Below are 26,511 nucleotides of genomic sequence, written 5' to 3'. Positions count from 1 at the left end.
CCATGATTCTTCGAGAATCTCTGGAAAATATCACCACAAAAAGTTAAAGTTCTTTTATTTGTAAGGAATCAGATCCATTTTATGGAAACCCTTTAGAGAAATTCCATTTTGAGTAGTTTATCAAGGGCCGTAACTCTACAGCAGATACTGTCCCTGCTCTTATGAAGCTAAGTGTTCAATGGAAGGGAGAGGCACCATTAAATACAGACTCACAAAACCCACAACGACTTTTATGAAACAACTCGTTAATTTCAATTTTATATTTACAAAAAGACAAAGAGAATAGGCAGTGGGGAGGCAGGAATGATGCCTGGTTCCCCCTCGCAGAGTGCAGAGTGCAGTGAGAGGCGACAGCCAGCAAGAATAGGTCAGACTGCCCTTCCCTGCCATTACTGATAACAGCAATGGACCAAAGGCTTCAGTTAACAAGGTCAGTCTGTCTGGGGAGAGTCGGACGATCTGTCCAGTCCATGTGCATGAGGAGAAAGGCACCCAAGTCAGTCTATTGAGGCCTTGGCTCTCTATAGGCTGGGGCCCTTCTCTTGGAATTTCTGGGCCGCCCTCTCCAGGGCAAGTAGGGGCCACGGGGACAATACCGAGGAAAACCCCTATGGACCACAGGGGCCCGCTGCTGATAACAGGGTTGGGGGAAGGGGGGCCTAGGCGGCTGGGGACTAAACATAAAGTCACCATCGAAGGCAAATTCTGTCTGCGTAGATGGGAGAATATCTGAATGGAAATGGTTCAAGGAGAACTGATCCGATTGGAAAGGACGGTCTGAAGAAAAATCGGCATCTTGGGGACAGACAAGGAACGGGGGTGTCACCTGCTGAAGGGGGATGGGACGGGGTTTTGGGGGCAGGAGTGGGAACTGGGGTGGGCGGGGAGATGGCGTGGGGAGCAGGGGGCAGCACCCAGGCAGAGGCAAGGGTCGGTGCGGAGAAGGGAAGGCCGGTTGATCTCTGCAGGCCGGGAGCTGCCTTTCAAGTCTCCTGCCAGGTCCTCCCCTCGCGGGGCCATCCTTGATGCACTTGCTCACTGGGTCACGCTGGGGCAGCTCCACCCCCCAGGCGTCGGCCACGTGGGCCAGCAGAAGCTGGGAGAGATGCCGGTGCGCTCGCTCGTTCCAGTGCACCCCGTCGGGCTGCAGGTACTTCCCTGTGTGGCGGCGGAAGTGGAAGTGCAAGTCCAGCACATCGAAGCCGTGCTTTTGGGCCTCGACAGAGCTGTAGAAGTTGGCCTCAATCACGTTGGTTTTCAGTGTGGAGGCCGCGGGTCGGAGCTCGGGCGGGAGGAAGCCGCTATTGATGTTGTTGCCCACGGGCATGGCCGTGTTCCAAACCAGGAGGCACGACTCGGGCAGCACCTGGCGCAAGCGCCCGAACAGGCTCTCCAGGTTCTGCAGGTAGTTCGGCCAGGAGTCCTCCCCGTACCTGGTGAGGTCCCAGAGGCAGGAGTTCATGATGACCAGGTCCGGGTCGTGCTCGCCCGAATGCAGCTCCTCCAGGATGGCTTCCAGGTAGTCGGAGTACACGCGCGTCAGGAAGTAGAAGCGCACCAGGTGCTGGCCGGAGCAGAACTGGCGCACCTCGCGGTACTGGGTGCCGTTATGCATGCGGCCCTGCTTGCCCCCCTGCACCAGCTCGTCCTGCTCGAAGCTGTACTCTCCCTTGGCCTTGAGCTGGCTGAGTGTGAGCAGGCAGTCCTTCTGCAGCAGGAGCACCAGGTCCTTGTACACGGCCCTCTGGACCGAGTCCCCCAGGATGACCACGAACTTGTTGTGAAGTAGCTGCCGTACTTCGGAGGCGAGCAGGTGGACCATGACGCCCGGGTCGCGCCGCCTAGCTCCTTCCTTTCACTCGGTGGCTCTGCGGATGGCTAGGACAGAAGGAGAGAGCATATGGGAAGGGTCCACCTCGGGCAGGATGGTTTGGGAGGGCCCGGGGACGAGGATGGAACTTTAGCCTGGGCACCTGCAGGGGCTGGGCTCCGCTACCGTCAGCCCGGAAGGAAGGGAGCCTGGAGCCAGAAGCCCTGGTTGGCCTGCACGCAGTTTCTGCCTGAGACGTAACTCTGAACACCCAGGAAACCCAGGTTCTACCTGGCCGGGGGGTGGGGGTGGGGGTGGGGGTGGGGGCCCTGCCCTCCCGGGCTGGAGGTACAACCACTACAAGATACCCCACCACCGGCCTGGAGGCCGCCCAGAAGTCTGACAACTGGAGAATGGTTAGGCAAATTTTGCAGCTGTTAAATACTGAGGATTATATCAAGCAAGAACATGGAGAGTGTGATACATACTGTTAAGTTGAGGAAGTTACCATATGTGTGCCCCATTTCCCTGAAATGGTATAAAATAGATATGCATAGATCACACTGAAAGAAAATAGGCAAAAAAACAGTTTTTTATAGGACGGTAGGATTATGGGTGACTTGCCTCCCCCTCCCCTTTTTGTAAATATACTTTATAGAGTCTTAAATCAATTTTAATAACTTAAAAGGAATTTAATGAAATGCAACAGGCCGCAGAAAGGAAGAGCACATATGCCAGGTATTCTTAAAAACAGATTTCTTTTACAAGCGAGCAACTGTTTCTTATTAATGGGACTTGTAAGAAATAAATAAAATTGGAAATAATTCACGTGTGTTTCAGCTGTAATATTCTTAGTGTTTCATTTGAAGGAGATCAGAATATGCCAACCCCAAATATGCTTTGGCATAAGAAATATTTTAGCTAAAGGCCACTGAGAATCAATAGATACAGGAAGAGTTCTCTGCCCTCCCACTGTGAACCTAAAAGCAGGGCATAAATTTCCTTTTGAGGAAGGTGCCCCTTCCCCCAGCAAGGAGAGAAGAGCCGAGGAAGAAGACAGTGAATTGTCAACCCCGAGATGAGTCTGCATAGACAAACCTTACTAAAAGAGCCCTTATTTTCCATTAGTACCCCCATAAATCCCTTGCCCACAATTTATCATCCCTTGAAACTCATACCCTTTGTTCTTTGTTAAAATGGTATATAAGCCCGGGCTTCCCTGGTGGCGCAGTGGTTGAGGGTCTGCCTGCCGATGCAGGGGACACCGGTTCATGCCCCGGTCCGCGAAGATCCCACATGCCACGGAGCGGCTGGGCCCGTGAGCCGTGGCCGCTGAGCCTGCGCCTCTGGAGCCTGTGCTCCGCAACGGGAGAGGCCACAGCAGTGAGAGGCCCGCGTAACAAAAAAACAAAAAAAAACCCCAATAGTGTATAAGCCCAAGTTTCACCGCTTCTTTGAGTTTCATTCCTTTTCTGTGAACTTTTATGCACATACATATTAACAAAAATTGTGTGCCTTTTCTCCTGTTAATCTATCTTTTGTTAGTTTTATTCACAGGGCCCCAGACACTCCACCTAAAAGTGTAGAGGAAAAGATTTTTCTTCCCCAGTTACACTGAATAAAACGTCAGAAGTTGTGAAACTTGTCTTCAGAACTTCAGATCGAGTTTATTTCAAGCTGCCATTTACAGCCATATCCACTAATGAATAAAAGGTGGAAACACACTAAAATACTACTGGCAAATCTCACATGGGGAGGAACATGGCATCCACTTCACACACTTACACAGAAGCTGTTAAAATCTGCTGTGGCTTGCTATTCGTAGGCTCTCATGCATTAGTAAACATTTTAATAGGTGTAAATTACACATCTGGTTTTTTAAAGCTATACTATTTGTGGTTTTAAATGGGTATGAGTACAAAAATAAAAACATGAAGATGGATGGAGTACAAAAGTGCTCCACTAAGAGAACAGTTTAAAATATTGGCTTATATGAATCTTCATTTAAATGTTTTTGCTATCAGATAAAAAGCTTAAAACTAGGCTTTTCCTCATTGTGGTACAACAAAATAAAACATAATTAAGCAAACTCCAGATCCCCTTGGGGCTCAGGCATGTTCACTAGTTTATATTCATTTATTCATCCAACTCACACTAAGCACTGACTAAATGCTCCACATGGAGCATATAAAAATGAATAAAACCTGGTCTCGCCCTTCAGGAGCAGATCACATATATTCATTGGTAACTGTAATAAAAAGTTGAAAGTGCTAAGTGCCATGAAGATAGAACGAGCAGATGCGGTGGACTTTCAGGGGTCTTTGTGAACAGGATTACTCTACCCTAGACCCAAGTCTCCAAAGTGCAAAGTGAAGGGGAAAACCTTTCCCAGTGTTTTCAGGGCTCCCATGCCACCCCAGCTATATGTGCCCTCTCTGGGCTGGACTCTTGTCATATTCTGTTCTAGTCCCCTAGAGCAGCGGTCCCCAACCTTTTTTGGCACCAGGGACCGGTTTCATGGAAAACAATTTTTGCATGGACGGGGCGGGGCTGGGGATATGGCACAGGCTGTAATGCGAGCAATGGGAAGCGACGGGGGGAGCAGCAGATGAAGCTTCGCTCACTCACCTGTCATTCACCTCCTGCTGTGTGGTCCGGTTCCTAACAGGCCTCGGACCTGTACCAGTCCACAGCCTGGGGGTTGTGGACCCCTGCCCTAGAGTAGAGGACATCATCCCCTTCCACTGGAGTTCCCTCCCCTAGGCTGGCAGATGGGATAACCCAGCGCTCTCTCCTTCAGTGGTACTGTGTTTACACGGCCCAGTGCATTCCTTCTCTGAGTATGAAGTCCCTAGATCTGAACTCACAATGTGAGTCAAATCCGCTACTTAAAAGCTGTGGAAAACGGACGCTCTTAAATATACTGGTGAAGAGCATTGCTTTCAGAGCCACACTATCTGGGCTTGAATCTCAGCTCTTCTTTTTGCTAGTCCTTTATCCCCGGGCAACTTATTTAGCCTTTCTCTGCCTTAATTTTCCTCATCTGTAAAATGGAACTTTTAGCACCCACTTCAGAGATTTGATCTGAAGATTAAATATAAAGTGGTTAGAACAATGTCCTGACAAATAGCATGAATGACTATTTCTAATAGTCATAATTATAATTATATATAATATTATTATATAATATATTATATTATATATTATAATATATATTATATATAATTATAAATATTATAATCAATAATAATTCATTGAGCAAGTTTCAGAACACCCGGTTAATCATCTGTAAAAGGGGGTTACAATATTTGTGCCATTTGTCTAGCAGGGTTCTGTGAAGATAAAATGAGAAGAAGTAAGTGAAAGATTTTGAATAAAGCAAAATTAACATTTATTGGACAGCTACCAGATGCCAAGTGCTTTGTAAATGTTATCTGATTTGTGAGAAGGTTCTTATTCTTTCCATGTTATAGGGAAGGATCTTCATGTGATGGAGCTAAGATTTAAAACTACTGATGGCAAAGCCTGTCCCTGTAGGAGACACCCTTTAGAGCAGAACCCCTGTAGGTGAGCCTGAATCCAAAAGCTTGGCTCATGTCAGGGAAATATTTGGGGGCAAGATGGGAGAAGAGTGTTTCAGTGTGCCTTTAAGCACAGGCAGGTAATCCTTTACTCTGCCTGCTAGGGAGAGGGGTCCATGCGTACTTAGGGGGTTGGGGGGTCAAGTGAGGATATAGATATATCTCATCCCATACCTTGAACTCAAGCAAGAGACATACAAAAATTAAAAGACCTGGATTTTAGAATAACCAAAACAAACTTCTACAGATTTCAGAGTCTCACAGTGTTTGAGAAATTCTGGCTGCCCTATATCCTGACCAGTGAACCTAATCCACCCAGATGGTGTTCCAAGGGCTTGGAGCCAAAACTGGGCAAAAATGCCCGCCTAAGAATTTCTTATTGTTCTTCTGCAATACAACACGCAGATTGGACTGCAGGCAAGAAGGGAGGGGGAAATGACTGGAAAGAAGCATTCCAGTTAGAAGCTGAAACTGAAAGGAAATTCATGAAATTCTTGATAAACTTCCTGTCACAACAGAATTAACAAATCAGACATCCTCAGGACTATAACTGTGGGGAAAAAAATCATTTAAAAACTAAGATGCCAAGCATTAAAAACAAAACCTAATAAAAACAAAGTGATTTTTTTCAGAGGTGTGAGTGAAGAATAATTTGGAGAGCTGAATCTTCTCTGGTCTGGAAAAAAAAAAAAGTTGGTAAGTTCCATTTTCAAAGCTTTTGTTTATAAAAATGAAACAAAAAAGGGATTTGAAAACAGATCAGTGATCTTTTTGGCTTAAGAGTTTTTCTTTGCTTCAAATTTGCAAAACTTATTAGTTTTGGTAGCTATTTTATAGATCAACTGACGCATTCATTCATTCATTAAGGAATTCATTGAGAACTAGATATTGTGCTAGGTGCAAGGAGTAGGTATAAAAAGACAGTCTCTTCTCTCAAGAGGAGGGGTAAGAAAATGGACACATACAAATATCAAAGGAGCTAACAGCTAGAACTGATGTATGTAAATGACATATCAAAGCCAGTAGGAAGAGTCCAAGGGGAGGGAGGAGACAGGCGGATGATCCAAGGCAATCTGTGATTCCAGCCTCAAATTAAAATCGATTTTTAAAAGAGTTTTATGATGATTCCTTAAATCATAATTATAAGTAGTTCCATGTTTTTCTGTTTTCAAAGTAAAATTTGGGCTTTGGCTAAAGCTCTGACAGAAATATACATTAATAATGGCTACTACTATAATAAATTACGTTTAGGCATCTTGCTTAGATTTCCATTGGGGGATAATTGCTTTTTTAATAGCTTCATAAACCGTCACTTGTAAATCACTGACTATTGCCTTATAACTATCACAAACCAAACACATAGCATTGTTCTTCATTAATCAACGTGTTGTAGAAATTAGGTTCGTTTTTTTCTTTTCCTAATATCTTTAGTTAAAGGAAGAGTGGCAAAGATACAGAGGCCAGTTACTGTGGAGACCCTGCAAAGAAGTCTTAAATCACAGAGGTAATCACTAACAATTAGGACGTTGTTCTGATTAGTTGTAGGAAGTACTTCTAACTAGTTTAGAAGTTTCTTGCATATGACTAACCGTCTTAATGCAACACTGTATTAGGAATATAAATACTTTATTTCCTTCTAACTGCATTTTTGGTGATCAGATCTATGTTTGAACTATCCAAGATCCCCTTAAACGTTAATGGAATAGATGTTACAAATAAGAAAATGATTTTTCGTGAGCTCACCTATACAGCTTACCAGTTCTCGGTGTTTGTTTAGTATTCTACGTGGAATTTGAACTGGTCAAAAATTAAATTGCGTATCATGTAAAGTTTGCAAAGAAAAGAGAAAAGCAAAAGATTCAAACTTCTCTTTAGGAAAGCAAACTTCTCTTTTCTGCAGATGGGGATTCTCAAAAGATTGATCTTTCGATTTGGGGCAAGTCAGTTAACATTCTACTCCTCTGTAAACACAAAAATGGGAAAATAATGCAGGCCTATTATTTTTAAAAGTGGTTTTAGGAGAAATTTTTAAAGATGCATGAAAGTACTGTGAGATACCGTGATACATAAAGCAATAGAAAGATGATTTCCAAATATTAATCATTGGAAAGACCAATTTTAATCCCACACCCCTCACCTCTAATATAGGCCTCAGCTCTGCAGCCCATTAATTCAGTAAAAATTTAGAAAACACCGTGTATACCTGGGGCTGTGACAGGTGTCATTCTGCAAGTTTGGCTCCCATCCCGCAACAACTCTCATGGTTTCTCTACCCCATCCCAACACATATGTCATATGGCCTATATATCTCACTTGGTTATTCAGTTAGTTCTTATACACCACAGCTAAAATCTCAGAAACATGTGGCATAAATGGAAAATTGAATTTAGATGAATGATCTTCGAACATTTAGATTAATGTAACCACAAGTTTTCCTTGTGGAGGCAGGAATCACTGTGGACATAATTCCCTTTGTATCCGTACCACCCTCACCAGGCCACGATCTTAATTTATGATTCTTTTGTAACAAAGTATCAACAGAAGAATTTCACACATTTGAAGAATTTGAAAATTACCAAGTTTAAAAATCCTTAAGGCAGCATATTTTCCCCATAGTAATAGTCCAATATAAAAATTTCTTACGGATTATACAAAGAAACGCAGGGGACATCCTTTATGAAGGAAGTGCGTGTTCATACTACCTGATATGCAGGTAACTTCTATAAAAACAAAGATAAACTATGGAGCCTTTATCCAAAGAGCCTCATTAAAAAAAACCAACCAGGGCTTCCCTGGTGGCGCAGTGGTTGAGAGTCCGCCTGCCGATGCAGGGGACTTGGGTTCGTGCCCCGGTCCGGGAAGATCCCACATGCCGCGGAGCGGCTGGGCCCGTGAGCCATGGCCGCTGGGCCTGCGCGTCTGGAGCCTGTGCTCCGCAACGGGAGAGGCCACAACAGTGAGAGGCCCGCATACCGCAAAACAAACAAACAAACAAACAAAAACCAACCAACCAAACAAAAACCTTGTTTTACAAAAGGACCTCCTAAAGTAAAAAAATCAAAGCAATTCATATAAACAAAATATGATTTCAATCACGTACAGCCTATGACGAACTTCCACATTCTGGTCTCGAACCATTATTTAAACTACACTTGTGGGAATTCCCTGGCGGTCCAGTGGTTAGGACTCCGAGCTCTCACTGCCAAGGGCAGGGTTCGGTCCCTGCTCGGGGAACTACAAAATCCCAAAAGCCACGTGGTGAGGCCAAACACAACAAAAAACCCCTACATTTGCTAACTCCCTACCTGTTACTCCTCTAACAGGAATGAAAGATACTGGAAGGCAGTGACCTGGCTTTCACTTCGAGGAGACGACATAGTCAGATGTGGCGTCTGGCCTTGAACAGCCGTGCGCTCTTGCCTGCCCACTGCCCTGAGCCACGGTTTTTTTCTGGTGTCAAACAGGGGTAATATCCCCCATGTCACTCAATAATAGTGAAGATGAAAAGAGATCAAGGTCAGCGTCCATCAGAGGTCTAGGCCAGTGCCGACGTGCATTAGGCACCTTTAAACCCCCCGCACAGCAACCCCTCCCTGTGGGAAGAATGCTGAGCCGGCAGAAGGCAGCTCGCTCTGGTTGCCTCCCTCAAACTTCAAACCCACAGCTCCCCGTTCCTCCCTCCCAAAGGGGCAGAGCTGTACCTCCTCAGGTGTAAAGGTGATCCCTCAGCTCAGGTGGCTGGTCCTCCTACATCCTCAGGCACTTTGCTCCAGGAGGTCCCCCGGAGAGGGGAGAATGATGCTTTCTGTGTTTCCTTCAATCTCCTGGGGCTGACTCCTTTCTTTAAACCTTAAACACATTCTAGTTTCTTGCTTTAAAAAAGAAAGGAAACGTCTTTGACTCCACCTCCAAGACAGTCCTATCTTTTGCTTCCCCTTCAAGGCCACTTCTTGCAAAGTTGTTTGAACTGGCTGTGTCTGGGTCTTCACCTCCCACTCACTCCTCCTTTTACTTGATTTTGGCTTCCAACTGCACCAAAGCGAAACGTTTGTCAGTAAATCCCCAGCGATTTCCTTGTTGCTCCTTTCAGCGACTACTTCTCGGTCGTTATCACATCTGTAGCATTCCTAGCTCCTTGGGGCTGGGGCACCGATGGTGACTCCCTTCCACGACTCTGCCGGAGACTCTGACACCCTGGTCTCCTGTCTCACCTCCCCCGGTATCCTGTGTGAGTTTCTCTTCCTCTGGCCATCCCCAGACGTCGGTCTTTCTCAAGGCCCACTCATTGGCTCCTTTCTTCTTTTCTTCCACATTCTTTCCTTTGGATTCATCCACGCTCTTGGCGTCCATCCGTAAGGTGAACACACACTCCTAATTGCCCCAGCTTTTCTGGTTTACGTCTGCTTTCCCAGCGTAATCGTTAATAGCGACCCTCCCCCTAAATGTCCCATTTGGGAAGGAAACAAACGATACAGTCCCCATATCAATTACTATTTGTATGCAGATGACTCCGAATTGAGGCCATAAAGCACAGAGGCTGAGGGGGTGGGCCCTCGAGTCAACCCTCTGGGTTTATATCCTGCTCCACCACTTACTAGCCTCTGAGACCCTGGGTAGAGTAACACTTCAGAATTTTGACCTGTAAAACAGGAATACTACTATAGATTTCTTAAGAAGTGAGGGTTAAATGAACACATGTAAAGTCCTTAACATGAGGTCTACCATATTTTTAAGTGCTCAGTAAATTTAGCTAGCCCAAGCTTGTCTCCTGAGTGCCTGACATCTTCTGGTGAGTAGAATAAGGTGAGTTCAGGTGAGTTCCAAGTGGGGGGGGGGGGCAAGGAGTGACTTAGTCTGCGTGACTTAGTGACTTAGACTTACCACTTCTAAATTCTCTGGATGCCATTATCCTCCCATCAAACTGTGGCTGAATTCCTAACATAATTCTCTTGTGACCTTTGAACAATCTTCCTAAAGGTAAATATCGATCATCCGTGGGAACGATGGCATATTTTGCTGTGCATTTTCAGAGAACTGCTCTATAATTTATGCTTGCAACACTGGCTGGGGATAACTAGGTGGAAACAAACTCTGCTTCTAAAACGCTTGGGTCAAGTCATTTTTATTTTTCATGACTGTGGCCATTGTCACTGTTCGTAAAACATCAAAATCCTTCAGGGACAGCCTGGATATAGGCCGGTTCAACTATTTCTTGGCAATAAAAAAATAAGATGTAATTTTTGAAAATACACTTTAGGGAGGAGAACGTTGCAATATATTTTAGGAGGCTGAGCGCAGTAATCAATTTCACCTCTGTTTTAGATTTTACGGTTAAATTTTCTACTTCCCATACATTTCTCTTAATCCTTAAGGAAGTGTGTCTTATTTTGATTGAAATACTCTCTAAAATGGGAGAGTTTTTATCGTATACGTGTTTTCTCATATTTCTCAATTTCATATCTTCACTTTCATATGATACGCTAGCATAACTACAACATTTTGCATTTATAAACTTTGTTTTTTAACCTACGGTATGATCATTCCTTCTGTGCATCTCTCCAAAGCCTGTGGATGAATTATAGAGCTTGCGTATACCCAGAGGGCTTTTTCTTACCTCTTCATGTTTGCTCCATGACTCAGCATTGAGCGTTCCCTAACCCCTTCTCCTTTTGAAATTCTGTTCCTTCTTTAAGACCCAGTTTAGAGTACAATTCTGTCTGAGAGCCTTTCCTAGTTTCCCAGACAGAAAAATCTCCCCTTCCTCTGACAGTTGCCTCTATTTAGCACTTGGTTCTGTTTTGTTCTATAATTACTTGTCCATGTGTATTTCTACCCCAGTACATCCCAGTCCTGGGTGGCAGAAATAGGTCTCGCCCATCTTTGTACCCCTCATGGACCAATGGTTATTATCCATTGAGCATTTACCCTGTGCAAGGCCTATTCTATTCTCATGACCTAGTGAAGTAGAAACTATTATTATCTCCATTTTATGGGTGAGTAAAGTGAGGCTTGGAGAAGTTATGTCAATCATCCAGGGTTGTACAGCTAGTAAGAAGAGGCAGCACCTGTCCCTTCTGGACAGTGAATCTACTGATGGATTAGATTAGCTTAAGATTTTGTTTTGCTTCCTTAGGAGGACATATGGCTCCAGAGCCCAGGCTTTTAACCTCAGCTATACAGATTTATTGAAATCAAGAGGAAAAAATAATCTTACCTAGGAAAAAAATTTGCATGTAATTTTCCTTTTTATTCTCTGTCGTAAAACAAAACAAAGCAGTGCCGTGTGCACAGCTTTCAATTTTTCCATGTGAAAACAAGGCGGTTATGAAATCAACCTAGTTGTTTCCGTCACCGATAGTCAGCTCTTCTTCTGAGTGGGTCAGTGGGAAAGTCAGTGCTGCCCTAAAGCTACATCAATGTTTCAAACTTTTCTATTCTTACGTTGCCTACTCTAGATTCTAACTACTCTAGGTTCAATGGCTGAGTAAAAGTTTCCATGACTGAAAAGAGTGTGGGTGCTGGTGCTAATAATGACTAAACTGCTTTCAACTGATTAACAGGTTGGATCCTGAAAATTCTGTCTTCAGGAATGGCCACAAAAGCCCATTTAACCAGCCATGCGAACCCTACGCTGAGTCAGCAGGCGGAGGGCTTCTGCCACTGCCGGTGCTGACTTTATCTCTGTGTGTTCAACCTTGAAATGGAAGAAACGGCCCCTATGTTTCTCTAGGGAGATTGCCCAGAAGAGCTTTTAAAATGAATATTATTTTATTATTGCTGTGGGTATTATTATTAATATTACATAGTATTGAGATACTAGGTGCGATAGTGTTTCAATGGCGAACAACGCTCTTGAATGGAAAAATACGATTCTCAGAGCCAGTCTCTGTCTGCCCTGCTGCCTAGCACCTCTCTTTGGTAGAGGGATCTGGAAGCCCTGGGTTCTCACTGCTTTCCGTGTACATCTCCCCAGTTTCTTGTTTTTTTAATTTTTATGTTTTTATGGGCCATGAAAAGGTTTTGTTCTTACTTTCAGAAAGCATTTTTTTAAATTTTGTTTTTTACTGGGGTATAGTTGTTTTACAATGTTGTGTAACTTTCTACTGCATAGCGAAGTGGAGTTCCCTGTGCTATACAGCAGGTTCTTATTAGTTATCTATTTTATACGTATTAGTGTATGTATGTCAAAGATTTCCCCAGTTTCAAGCCCAAGGCTGGGAACAGGAGGAGGGATGAAGTGTAGGAGGGGAGGGGGCTGAGGAAATGAGAATCTAGGCTGGAGAACTGAAGGCACCGGCTCACTTCTGACACCAGGCCTTTCCCAAGTCGTGCCTTCCTCCCTTGAGACCTGAGTTGGGACCGAAGAGTTTCTTCCTGCCACACGCTCAGGAGAGCTCTCAGCTTCTCCCTTATCCCTCAGTAACAAAACTAAGCTAACAGCGCTACCTACCTCAGGGTTAATTGTGGAAATGAAAGGAAATGCTCTGTAAACTCCACGATGTTAATTGTTGTTATTCAGAGTCAGCTCAGCAATCTGGGGGATGGGATTTAGCGGTTAAGGGAGCTTTCCAATGAAATCTAGTCTTTAGCTTATTATTTACCAAGTTAACTTGTTACTTAGTCACGTTATTTAGTACCCGCTCCGACAGTATGTTCAGTATTTATTCCTCTTAAGACCCGTATGAAATTGGTGCTTTATTCTCTCCATTTTACACGTTCGAAAATTAAAAGATTGAGTCATCGCCCAAGGTCATCCATTTTATAAAAGGTGGATCTGGGAGTCATAACTGATGCCAAGCCGTTGTGGTCAACCACAACGTACAAGATGACACAGACAATAGATGTGTCACCGCCTTTCTCCAGTTCACAGCTGGCTGTTTCTGCACTGTACGCTTTTAGAGACTTAGTAGCTTATCAGTCACAAATCCTTATTACAAAATAATATTACAATAATAATGGTTGTCTCTCTAGGGCTCTTCAGTTAAGTGGGGGTACGGTGGACTGGGCTAGGATGGTGACTTCTTCCTATACAAAGTGCCCAAGAAATGAGGATCCTGAAAAAGGCTGGTCAGAAATGCAAAATTAATGCTTAAAATAAAATGGAAAAACTGGAAAGTACTTACTCATTAAAGTAACTGGTGATTAAAAAATGTGCCTCTCAGTTGATTCTAGTTCTTTTCCTAGACAGACTCCTTTCTCAGCTGGAGGTTGACGTGTCAGGTTGGAGAGCCCAGAGCCTGGGCTGCAAGGCAGATAAGTTCACCTCTGGGTGCTGCTCCGTTTGTGAGCCAGCGTCTGGGGAGCAGAGGCCATTTCTGGAGGCATCTGGGGCAAATGACACGAGTCAGTATTTACTTTCTTGCATTACGAAGTGGAAGACTAATGACCGAAGCTTTAAGAACTGGGCAAATACGAAAACACAAAGTGGTAAGTAAATCAAAATACAGCATCTTCCTGGAATTTGGCTCTGAGCTAGTTTTCATTTCACATTTCTCAGTAATTTGGGTGTAATGTGTATTGACTCTTGCCTGGTTTCGTTCTAACAACTCAGACCTTGGGCTCTTGTTACCCTTACTTGTGTGGTTTGTTCACAGCTGGGAAAGCTATTAGAGGGGGGGAAGGAAGGAGAGACAGCGAGGGGCCGGGAGGAAGTGAGGAGAGAGACACAGGAAATGATGAGAGGAAGATTGCTCCCTTTTCTAATTAATTTTTTAAGGTCATAATCTTGCACTTTTGTGTGGGGCATTGCAGTTTACAAACCACTTTCAGATCGCTTCCCTTGCTCCTCCCACGCACTGTGGGCGGAAGAATAGACCATTACACAGCTGCAGAAGGCAAGGGGCCTCAGCCACAGGCCTCAGGTAAACACAGAAAGTGGCAGAGCCAGGACGCCTTCTCTCCCGCTGCATTTGAAACCAGCAGGTGACGGAGGGGGAAAAGGGAAGTGGTCCTCTGATTGATTAGATAAGCTCAGAGCTTTGTTTTGTTTTGGAAGGACCTGATTTGGAAGAGGAGGAAGATCATATCACATCCCCTACAGATACCAAGACAAAAGGGACGGAGGAAATAAATCATAAAAAAAGAGAAAATGAAGTTTTAAAAGTTCTCCCCAAATGGCGAACCCTCTAGAGGTGTGTCAAACATTTTAGGATAGAATGTGTCTCCACTACATTAAATGGTATAAAATACCTAATGAACAAGAGTAACAGATTCCAAAATGGTCCTGAAATACATGCCCTTCATGCCTACATGGCTTTTGTGTTTAATGCTATGTTTTAGGTAAACTGGCCGATAAAGCAATGCAGTTGTCTTTTTTTGAAAAATACCAGCTTACTTCACTGACTGCTCAATGTATGGCTTAAAAATCAATCCTACACATTACCCATTGTTTTGATCCTCTTATCTATAGCCACAAATCAAATTATTTCACAGTTTTTCCATGAGTCTTAATACAATCATTATTGTGTCTCAAGGCAGGGCTGCATCTAGAACCCAGCTGATAACTTTAGTATTTTAAAATTCAGAGTAATCTATGACATAATTTGCAAACTTGCCATTATCTGATTCTTGCAATTCTATAAATGAGTTGCAGATCTTTCCAGTTCTGTAAATTCCAGCTAGTGTGTACTTTGTGAGAATAAAAGAACAATTTAGAGGATGACTAAAATTCACATAATTATCCTAAGACCAGAGAATAGAGGAGCTGTAATAATGCAAATGATAATCTTGCCTGTACTCTTTAAATTTAAAATGAATATTTTTGAGACCAAGCAACAGATTTTCCAACGATTTTCTTACTTCCAAGAACTTATTATGATACATGGAGACAGTTATGATTGCTATCCTGGCCCCATTTCATGTTCCGTAGCTCAGTGAGCTGCCTTTCTCATCCACCAAACCTGGCTTTTTCCTAAAAAATAATGAGAACTACCCATGTATAATGTTTTACACTTAGAATGTGCTATCTCGCAACAGATCCCAGTACATAAAGTAAGCCAAGCTCTAATTATTATCTTCACTTCGTAGATGGTGAAACTGAGGCCCTGGGAGAACTTAAGTGACTTGAATCCCCTCGGTGATCAGCATAGGATGGAGTGTTTCCGTCTGCAGGGAGTCATCGTCGCTGCCCTCTGGGGGCTTGGGGAGTTGGGGGGCGGGGAAGGCCACACAGGGCACACTGCCCTCATTGTGATTCTTACATTTTTCTTATTTCTAGAAGCTATTTAATGCACATGGCACAAAACTTCAGAAGGTACAACTGGTATATGAGAGAGAAGTAAGTTCCCCTCCCTTTCTTGTTCCCTAATCCCTCAGTTTTCTTTCTAGAAACAATAGTGTCATCAGCTTCTTCTCTATTCTACCAGAAATATTCTATACAGATATTCTATATCTCTCTGAAATATTTTATTCTCTTTCTTCTTTCTGAAAGAGTCAACTTCCCTTTGCACTAAAGGCTGTTGTTAGGAAAGAATATGAGCATCACTTAGAACCAATGTTAAACTGCAGAAACTGATCTTTGGTAAACTGATCACCCAGAATGTTCCAAACACTCAAATGTTTTCAAAAAACTCAAGACTCACAACAGCCTGTAAAAGGAGGTGGGCTGCTGTCCCTGTGGTGTGCTATCCCATCTGGGGACCACTCAGAAACCCTGATCTTTTTTTTTTTTTTTTTTTTTTGCGGTACGCGAGCCTCTCACCGCTGTGGCCTCTCCCGTTGCGGAGCACAGGCTCTGGAAGCGCAGGCTCAGCGGCCATGGCTCACGGGCCTAGCCGCTCCGCGGCATGTGGGATCCTCCCGGACCGGGGCACGAACCCGTGTCCCCTGCATCGGCAGGCGGACTCTCAACCACTGCGCCACCAGGGAAGCCCCCAGAAACCCTGATCTTGATTTGTGATTTGGTGACTGCATGTCTGTTGACGGTGAGGATTGGAGCCAGAGCTATAATGCTGTGAAATAAAGTGAACTGTCAGATCACTGGCTTTGGGGCCAAACAGACTTGGGTTTGAAACCTGATTCTGTCACTTGTAGCTGCATGTCTTTGGTAGTCAATTAACTCCTCTGTGACTCTGATTTTCTCATCTGCGAAACAGGGATAGAAATAAGCACTACAGAGATGCAAAGATTAAACGAGAAAAACAGACAAGAACCAGGTACACGGTGGTGTATAATAAAATATATCTATATCATTAACCATGGCTCATTTATTCTTTCACTCATTCATTCAAAATAATCGTGGTAGGCAGTATTAGAGGTGCTAGGGATATCGCTGTGAATAACATGGAAAAAAAAAAACAACACCTTGCCCTTATATAGTTGACATTTGGGCTGAGGGGAAGCAGACAATTAAAAAGTAAGTAGAATAATATGTTATATAAAAGAAAAGAGGAACATGATTCCTGCATGGGGAGAACGTAGGGACTGTGGGTTGGAATTTTAAATGGTGTGGCGACGGGTTCATAACACTGTACCCTAGAATACAGCACCTCAACATACTAAATATTTTAAGCTGAAAGAATGTGAGAAACAGCAGGTACTGGAAGGACTCTCTGATGCCCCCTGAAGCAGGTCCTAAGACCCTGTGTGGGAGGGGCCCTCTCTATACTCATAAGAAATGAGCATCCTTATCTCTGAAGACAAAGGGACTCTGAGAGGAATTCCAACAAACTGGCCTTGTTAAGTTCCCTCTGTTCTCCGCCCTTAGCTCTTACCCTTTGTCCTATCAACCTTCATCAAACCCAGTGTGAAAACACTTGGACTGAACCTTCCTTTAGGTCTTCATTTCCTTTGGAAGGCTACTTTCTAGCTTTTCTCCTGTTAATCTGTCTTTTGTTACAGAGACCCAGCTGAGAACCAGAAGACAGAAGGGACCAACAGTATCCAGAGAGAGGTAAGGGAGCAAACCACGTGGAAATCTGTGGGGAGAAAGCTCCAAGCAGAGAGAACAAGTAGGCAAGCGTGACTAGACTGAGTGAACAAGGGAGGGGGACACGGGAGACACACTCAGGGAAGAAGGGAGGCAGATCAAGGTCATTGAAAGGACTTGGGCTTTTATTTGGGGAGCTGTTGTGCAGGGTTTGAGCAGAAAATCAACACCACTTTAGTCTAGACTGTCCAGGGTAAGAGGGGAAGGAGGGGGACCAATTAGGAGGTTACTGAGTAAGGCAGGAGTTGAGCCTTAAGCCGGAATGACATTAGCCAAGGAATGAGAAAGGGTCAGATTCTGGATATATTTTGAAAGTAGAGGTGGTAGGATTTGCCTGTGGAGATTAGATGGGGTGTGAGAAAAGGAGGGAAGACAACGGCTAGCTCCATGGCTCTTGGCCTGAGCAACAGGAGGGATGAAGTTACTGGATGAAGTTACTGAGATGGAGAAACTTTGGGAGAAACAGGTTTGGGGGTGGAGGGCTTGTTCTGTTTGAGATTCCTTTTATGCCTCCATAGTCATTTGTGGAATGGGGATCTGGAGCTGAGGGGAGAGGACCAGGCTGGAGATAGCAGTTTGGTTTGGGTTTGGATGCTGTTGCCAATGGAGACGGTGAAGCTAGAGAAGAAAAGCTGTCTGAGAATTGAGCCCTGGGGCGCTCCACACCTGGGAGGTCAGGAAGAGGAGAAGGAACCTGGAAAGGGACTGAGAAGGAAGAGTCGGTGAAGCAGGAAGAAGAATGTGTGAGGTCCCAGGAGCCAAGAGAAAAACACGTGTGTCGAGGGAGGACTCCAAGGAGGGATGGTCTGAGTCAGAGATAGCTGATAAGTCAAGTGGGATGTCTGGCCATTGGCAGGACATTGGGAACCTAGACAGAGTGGTGGGGAAAACTGCAGGTTAGAGTGGTTAAGAGACAATGGGAGGAGAATTGGAGGCAGTGCCCCCCTCGAGAGGAGTTTTACTCTAAAGGGAAGCCAAGAGAGAGAAGTCAGCTGGAGGGGAAGTGGTGATAAGAGAGTTTTTGTTTCGTTTAAGATGGGAAACAATGGTAGCGTGTTTGGATGCTTACAGGAATGATTCAGTAAACAGGGAAAAACAGATGCTGCAGGAGGAATGGGGAGAATTCTGGAGCCATGCCCTTGAGTTGGCGAAAGGGATGGGCTCTAGTGCCCAGGTGGAGGGCTTGGCCTTGGGTGGGAGCGTGGACAGTTCAACCAGAGAAACGCCAGGGAAGACGCACGATGTGGAGGTGACAGCTGGCTGGGGTTTTCCTGATTGCTCTTTTCTCAGTGAAATAGACAGCAAGGTCCAGGTCACCAGTTGAGAGTGAACCTGGGGAGGGTGGGATTAGAGGTTTGAGGATGGAGAAGAAGGTATGAAATAGGTGTCTGGGGGATCAGGAGGCTGCCATTACTCAACAGTACGGAGGCCCACTTAAGGCTGGGAGCCCTTATTTCGACTGAGGATGCCCAGCAGGGGTGGTTGGTTTTCTCTAGTCTGTTTTCAGCCATGTGGGTGCAGGTGCAGAGTGGGCAAGAATGGTATTTAGTCGGATTGCGGTTTTGCCTTTCAGTTTCTATTTACGTTAATGTGCCATTAGAATTTTATAATTTATTTTAAATCATGATTTATTTAAAAGCAAACTCACAGAAGTGAAATATAATTTAGTGAAAAAGTATTCTGAATATAAGGGCAGAAATGATGGTTCCTTTAATATTAACAACTTTTTAATAGTTCCAGCCACAGATTAATTTAGACTTATCTTTCTATGAGCCATTATCATTATAGCCACATTTTCTATTTTAAGGAACACTTATTTTTCTTATCTTCTTGGAACTGAGTGTTTCAAGCAGGCCAGAAATCAGCCCACTAAATATTTACTTATAAATGCACTTATTTCAGCCAGCTGGTGTGTGTTTGTGTTCAAATCAATGCCTGGTTACCTTAAAAAGAGGACCAAATTTGGCAAATCACAAAAAATATGTGTTTTCTTTGCTTGTATGACTTGAAACAGTACGTATTTTCGATCATTTCTCTTCAAAGCATTTGCATTTAGCACTTTCAAGCACATATGAATAATTTGTTTCTTTGGGGGCACAAAGTCTTCTATGAGAGTATATTAAGAATTTTGAGGGCTTCCCTGGTGGCGCAATGCTTAAGAATCCACCTGCCAATGCAGGGGACACGGGTTCAAGCCCTGGTCTGGGAAGATCCCACATGCCGCAGAGCAGCTAAGCCCGTGCGCCACAACTACTGAGCCCACGCTCCACAACTACTGAAACCTGTGCGCCTAGAGGCCGTGCTCCGCAACAAGAGAGGCCACCGCAATGAGAATCCTGCGCACCACAACGAAGAGTAGCCCCTGCTCGCCGCAGCTAGAGAAATCCCGTGCACAGCAAAAAAGACCCAATGCAGCCAAAAGTAAATAAAAAATACATAAATAAAAAGAAGAAAATTTAAAAAAAAAGAACTTTGAGACTGGATCAAAACTTCTCATGAGCTGAATTTAGTAACTGGACTCAATTCTGCACTAATTCGGTATATGCAAACTTCTGTGTTGTAGAGGAACAAGGCTAGAGTTGCTAGAATTTGGGAGGTTACAGGCTGGCAAGAGCCCAGGTCGTGGTTTCACCAGGATGGATGGAATGAGAGGAACGGAATTTATTTATTTGTTTATTAAATTTTTTTAACATCTTTATTGGAGTATAATTGCTTTACAATGGTGTGTTAGTTTCTGCTTTATAACAAAGTGAATCAGCTATATGTATACATATATCCGCATATCTCCTCCCTCTTGCGTCTCCCTCCCACCCTCCCTATCCCACTCCTCTAGGTGGTCACAAAGCACCGAGCTGATCTCCCTGTGCTATGCGGCTGCTTCCCACTAGCTATCTATTTGACATTTGGTAGTGTATATATGTCCACGCCACTCTCGCACTTCGTCCCAGCTTACCCTTCTCCATCCCCATGTCCTCAAGTCCATTTTCTACGTCTGCGTCTTTATTCCTGTCCTGCCCCTAGGTTCATCAGAACTACTTTTTTTTTCTTTTCTTTTTTTTTAGATTCCATATATATGTGTTAGCATACATTATTTGTTTTTCTCTTTCTGACTTACTTCACTCTGTATGACTGACTCTAGGTCCATTCACTTCACTACAAATAACTCAATTTCGGAGGAATGGAATTTATAGAGACCTCATTCTGTCAGGATTGCTTTAACTTTTCTGCAAACTTTCTTAGAATTTTTATGTTTCATGTAACTTCCCTATTCTGCTCCAGTGTAGCTTCATGGTTCCGAGCATGGCCTTTGCAGGCAGAAGAAATGAGTTCAGAGTCCGAAGTTTGTAATGCACAAGCTGAGTGACTTTGGGAAAGTTACTTAAGCTCTCTGGTCCAATTCCACTTGTGGAGATTGAACAGGCCAAATGCTAAGCAGAGTGCTTGGCACTTGGTCAATGTTCAATTTATTCTAGGAGTTGGTATACATACATCCATGCTTTAGTAATATAAAATAATTACTAAATTATCTTAGTAATTTAGCAGTATAAAAATAGACTTTCAATGGCTAACTACTGAGCTTGAACCAAGAACCAGGCCTCCTAAATCTTGGTCCCATAGTCCCAGAGCCACGGTTCATGAATTTCAGGAAAATCAGGAAAAATAAAAGCTTGTGAACCTTTTTCACAAAGAGTAATTTAATACCCTAGGAGAATAGGGCCCTGAATTATTTAGCAATGTCCCTCACCTCTAAATAACATTACATTTTATTAGAAGACTCCAGACTACTGGCTTAGTTTTCTGATTCCAGTCTCTCTCTCTCTCTCTTATTACCATCTTAACCATTTGCAAGTGTGCAGTTCAGCACTGTTAAGTATATTCGCACTGTTGTGAAACAGACCATTTCATCTTACAAATCTGAAAAACTCTATCCATTAAACAATAACTCTCCTTTTGCTGGTCTCCACACCCCCTGGGAACCACCATTCTACTTTTCTGTTCCTGTGAATTTGGCTGCTATAGACACCTCACAGAAGTGGAATCACAAGTATTTGTCTTTTTGTGTCTGGCTCATTTCACTTAATATAATGTCTCCAAGGTTCATCCATGTTGATGTAGGTGACAGGATTTCCTTCTTTTTTCAGACTGAATAACATCGAACATCCAGTTCCCTAAAATTCACCTGCTCACCATATCTGTAAGAACACAGCTTTGTCCAACCCCAGGCCGGTGCTCGAAGACACTCTTTTTGAGATGTCTTATGTTAAGGGTCAGTTGACTTAGTTATTTATTAGTGACAACAAATTTCCTATACACAATCCATGTTGGCATAAACTATGCAAGCAAAGAGGTTCCATCCTAGACCTGCAAAACGCTGGGAGCATCATTTTTCTCTCACCGAGAAAAGCTGGCAAAGAATCTCCCTTTACCTTTTACATTCATGATCTGTGTTTGAAAATCTTCTCTTTAAAATGCCTTTTACTTTTCAACTTGTCATATTGGAGGGGGCTATTCACAACACTGTCAGTTTTTAAAAATATGGGTATTTTGGGAATGTAAGCTGATGCAGCCACTACGGAAAACAGTATGGAGGTTCCTTAAAAAACTAAAAATAGAGCTACCATATGATCCAGCAATCCCACTCCTGGGCATATATCTGGACAGAACTATAATTCAAAAAGATACAAGAACCCGAATGTTCATAGTAGCACTATTCACAATAGCCAAGACATGGAAATAACCTAAATGTCCATCGACAGATGAATGGATAAAGAAGATGTCGTACATGTGTACAATGGAATATTACTCAGCCATAAAAAAGAATGAAATAATGCCATTTGCAGCAACGTGGATGGACCTAGAGATTATCATACTAAGTGAAATAAGTCAAAGACAAATATCATATACCATTTATATGTGGAATCTAAAATATGACACAAATGAACTTATCTATTAAATAGAAACAGATTCACAGACATAGAGAGCAGACTTGTGGTTGCAGGGGGGAGGGAGGGAGGGGGAGGGATGGATTGGGAGTTTGGGGTTAGCAGATGCAACTATTATATATAAAATGGAAAAACAGGGCTTCCCTGGTGGCGCAGTGGTTGAGAGTCCGCCTGCCGATGCAGGGGACACGGGTTCGTGCCCCGGTCCAGGAAGATCCCACATGCCGCGGGGCGGCTAGGCCCGTGAGCCATGGCCGCTGAGCCTGCGCTTCCGGAGCCTGTGCTCCGCAACGGGAGAGGCCGCAACAGTGAGAGGCCCACGTACCGCAAAAAAAAAAAAAAAAAAAGTTCCCAGTCAGGGAGAAACACAGAAGCAGATGATTGTAATTCAATATTGGAAGTGAAGTTACAGCCTTATGTTAGGGCATCACTTCTATCACTGAAAAAGGATTTGAAAAATCTTACTGAAGATATGAATATGATTGAAAATAGCATTGTGAAAAGTGGCTTCTGGTCAGACCCTCTTCAGAAGGACATTTGCTTTATAAAGATAATGATTGCCCCAAATGGCATCATTTGTTTTATAAATCAAATGTGTATCACTATTCCATTCTACCAGTACAATAGTAGGCTTTTAAATATTTTTCCAAATTATTATTTACAAAAATAATGTTACTGGCTATTTCTTATTGCCTTCCTTTCTTTCTCCTTTAGGACATTCCTTTAATTAACACATTTTGTTGTTGAATCTCTGAAATACATTTAAAAAAATGAAGATGGAGAACTACAAATTACTTCCACTTCTCTGAATCTAGTGTTCACCAGTTTAATTAACCTATGACTGTAAATCTTTGAATCGTATGTTGATATTCTGTTTTCTTAGTCATGATTTCTAAGTGTTGCATAATTCTTGATCAGTCACCTGATATACTGGTATCAGAACAAAAAACTTTGTGTTTATGTTCCATATATGCATTTATTCTTGGAGATGCATGCTAGTTAAATCACGGAGTAGTTTTAAAATACATGACAAAAATTCCTAAGAAGAAAGAAATGTCTCTTTGTTGCTGGTTGAATAAACTCTGCAACTATGCAAAGATCCAATTTAAAACCAGTTCTAAACTAATGAGCCTATTCTGCAAGCTTGTTCTTCTTCTCAGTAAGTGAAGCCAACATTCACTTAATTGCCACACGACAGAAATTACAAGGTCATCTGTGATTCCTCCCTTGCCTTCATCCACCTGGAGTGGAGTAGATTCTACCTGCTGAACCACTGCTGGATAAGTCCCCTTCTCTCCCTACAGTCTTGACCTCAGCTCAGATCTGCAGTGGCTTCTTAATTTATCTTCCCATGTATCTGGTTTTCTTCCTCCACCCCATTATCTGACCTGCAGTCTTTGTTCTTCCTAAGACGCAGATCATACAATTTCACTTCCCTTTCATAGGCTAAATTTAACCTGCTAAATCGTGTCAAAAATTTTCTGAAAATATCAAACCTTCTGCCTTTTCTTAATCAGGCATGTTAGCCAAATACATAGCATTACCTCAGTGAGGCCTGCAGATCCCAAAGTGACAAGGCATCTGGGTTCCTTTAGATCACAAGAATACATAATAACAAACACTTATCGAGTATACTATTCTGAGCGCTTTAAGTATTTAACTGTTTTTACAAAGTCAACAATAATAATTATTGCCACCATTTATTGGGAGTCTAATATCCATCCAGACATTAGCTGTCCATTAGTTGTTACCTTTTAAACCACCATGCCGGGTTAGTGTTCCTGTCTCCAGGAGGAAGATGAAATGAGGGAAGGGATTTCTTAGGTCAGGGCTTGCCCCAAGCCAGTCAGCTAGGAAGTAGCAAGGTCCAGAGCCAGCCAACTCCCCCTGTCCCTGCTCTCTGCCCACCCTCAGTACTGGGCACCTCACCACTTACATGCCTATAGTGGTGTCACATCAAGAAAGGTGATGGAAATCCACAAACAATAAATGCTGGAGAGGGTGTGGAGAAAAGGGAACCCTCTTGCACAGTTGGTGGGAATGTAAATTGATACAACCACTATGGAGAACAGTATGGAGGTTCCTTAAAAAACTAAGAATAGAGCTACCATATGATCCTGCAATCCCATTCCTGGGCATATATCCAGAGAAAAACATGGTCTGAAAGGATACATGCACCCTAGTGTTCATTGCAGCACTGTTTACAATAGCCAGGACATGGAAGCAACCTAAATGTACATGACAGAGGAATGGATAAAGAAGATGTGGCACATATATGCAATAGAATACTACTCAGCCATTAAAAAGAACAAAATAATGCCATTTGCGGCAAGATGGATGGACCTAGAGATTGTCATACTGAATGAAGTAAGTCAGAGAGAGAAAGAGAAATATGTGATATTGCTTATTTTCAGAATCTAAAAAGAAATGATATAAATGAACTTATTTGCAAAACAGAAACAGACTCAGAGACTTAACAAACTTATGGTTATGGGCGGGGGGAAGGGTTAGGGGAAGGGATAGTTAGGGAGTCTGGGATTGATATGTATACGCTGCTATATTTAAGATGGATAACCAATAAGGACCTTCTGTACAGCACAGGGAACTCTGCTCAATATTATGTAACAACCTAAATGGGAAAAGAATTTGAAAAAGAATAGATGCATGTATACGTATAACTGAATCGCTTTGCTGTACACCTAGAACTATCACAATATTGTTAATCAACTATACTCCAATATAAACTTAAAAGTTAAAAAATAAAAGAAAGGTGATGGAAATGGAAATTAAAATATTGTGGCCAAGTCAGGCAGACTGTTTTGACTTACGACTTCTGGGGAACAAAGGCTGGCACTAAGCTGACTTCCCCAAGTCCATTACCTAAAGTGTTACTGTTTGGGTTTCGGGGTTGTGTCTGGTGACGGCAGGCTCAGAAGTCCTGGACATATGGTGGAGTCACAGAATGTTAGCCCCCAGGCTGAAGGAGAAACTGTCTCTTGCAGAGCGTGATTAACCACAGACAAATTTTAGGAGGAAGTAGCCTAAGAAAAATCTGCAAACTTTGCCTGTCGTCTGCTGAGGCTGTCAAACAAAACTAGATAAGAAGCTTCTTATTTCTTTAAGTGGGAAAGTCCTAAATCGAAAAAGCCCCCAAATGTTTTGTCTGAATAAGTTCTCTCAGTGGATGTCTTAAGAACAGGGATGTATCGTTGATGGCCAGGGGCCAGGACCCAGCTCACCAGCCTGAAGTAAGTCCTTTACCTTGTGGCCGAAGTCTGCTGATGAGGGATGCATACTCACAGGGTCATGCAAGGACGATCTCCTTATTGTCCTGACCCGTCAGGGCTTAGTCCAGGAGGAAGGAAGAGAGGTCGGGGGCATGCCACACTGTCACCCGTGCTCAGAGGAGAAGAAGGCCGTTGGGAGTTCCTCTTGGCCACCTGCCGATCGGCTGGGTCACTCTCGTCCTATCAGGAGAGAGACGGTACTTCCGTCGGAGGGCTTGGGTGTGAGCAGAAGCCTCCGCCAGCTGGAGGGCATGGCCCTGTGGCCTCAGCCTGCTCGGGGAGATGGCTCAGGGCTTCCTCTTTCCTGGAGCTAATTACAGAGTCTCAACTCTTATCTGTGCTCCCAGATGAGCCCAGCTGCTGGCTGGCTCTCCCCACTTCATCTCAACCAATCCCACACACTTTTTCAAGCCAACACTGAGATTTCCTAATCATTTCTTTTACATTTGGGGACAAAGATTTAATCTAATTTAGTCCTCAGTCTGTCACTTTGGGGCTAAAGTCCCTTTTCTTGGTGGCTGTACCACGGGATGCCTCTTAGGACCTGAAAAGAATTTTTTTCCCTGAAGGTCCCCAGCTGGAGACCGCCAGGGTCACCTTGGGCTACACCTTCTCCTAATGAGCTTTTGGAGAAAAGATCTGTTGGCTTTGCTGACACCCCATTCAATGCCCCTGCCAGTCTGAGCAGTGAGACATTTTATCTGGATGCCAATGAAGCTGGCTACAGTTCTCCTGGACGAGTCTATCAAAGTCCCTGTCCATTCAGACAGCCGTCTATTTATGGAGGGGGACACTGGCTAAGCAGTCTATTCCCCAGAGGTGTGCTGAGATTTGGGGGTGCAGAGTGGAAGGCGGATGATTACACGCAGATCTCTTCCTTCACTTTCCTTTCCAACATAACAGGTCCTTTAAAAACCTAGGATTTTTTAAATAATTAATTAATATAAAGAGAGAGTGCAGAAAA

General features: G+C 43.5%; 1 protein-coding gene and 1 long non-coding RNA gene across 6 annotated transcripts; one reads left to right on the top strand and one right to left on the bottom strand.

The window, feature by feature from the left end:
• Nucleotides 1-371: 371 nt before the first annotated feature.
• On the bottom strand, nucleotides 372-25,758 carry PCED1B (PC-esterase domain containing 1B). Of its 4 annotated transcripts, XM_049694068.1 has the most exons (5): nucleotides 25,522-25,758; nucleotides 13,515-13,716; nucleotides 9,093-13,416; nucleotides 7,135-7,352; nucleotides 372-1,878 (listed from the first exon to the last, which is right to left on the bottom strand). In XM_049694068.1, exon 5 carries the CDS (start codon nucleotides 1,820-1,822, stop codon nucleotides 503-505), a length of 1,320 nt encoding a protein of 439 aa, XP_049550025.1. In that variant the 5' UTR covers nucleotides 1,823-1,878; nucleotides 7,135-7,352; nucleotides 9,093-13,416; nucleotides 13,515-13,716; nucleotides 25,522-25,758; the 3' UTR covers nucleotides 372-502. The 4 variants fall into 4 exon arrangements, with proteins under 4 accessions (XP_049550025.1, XP_049550022.1, XP_049550023.1 ...); XM_049694065.1 differs by lacking the exon at nucleotides 7,135-7,352 and having other exon boundaries at nucleotides 25,522-25,757; XM_049694066.1 differs by lacking the exon at nucleotides 7,135-7,352 and having other exon boundaries at nucleotides 25,561-25,757.
• LOC117203020 (uncharacterized) lies at nucleotides 13,699-22,311 on the top strand. Of its 2 annotated transcripts, none has more exons than XR_007470013.1 (5): nucleotides 13,699-13,818; nucleotides 14,387-14,522; nucleotides 15,418-15,667; nucleotides 17,230-17,281; nucleotides 21,460-22,311. It is a non-coding gene; the product is annotated as an uncharacterized LOC117203020 (long non-coding RNA). The 2 variants fall into 2 exon arrangements; XR_007470012.1 differs by lacking the exon at nucleotides 21,460-22,311 and adding an exon at nucleotides 19,497-20,243.
• Nucleotides 25,759-26,511: the final 753 nt, after the last annotated feature.

Source organism: Orcinus orca, chromosome 11 (assembly GCF_937001465.1).
Source record: "Orcinus orca chromosome 11, mOrcOrc1.1, whole genome shotgun sequence".
Taxonomy (NCBI): Eukaryota; Metazoa; Chordata; class Mammalia; order Artiodactyla; family Delphinidae; genus Orcinus; species Orcinus orca.
The sequence above is the reverse complement of the archived record's forward strand: the minus strand, read 5'-3'. Positions and strand labels throughout refer to the sequence as shown.

Excerpts from the sequence above, each read along its gene's own strand:
- PCED1B (XM_049694068.1), bottom strand. The coding sequence starts at position 1,822 with ATGGTCCACCTGCTCGCCTCCGAAGTACGGCAGCTACTTCACAACAAG.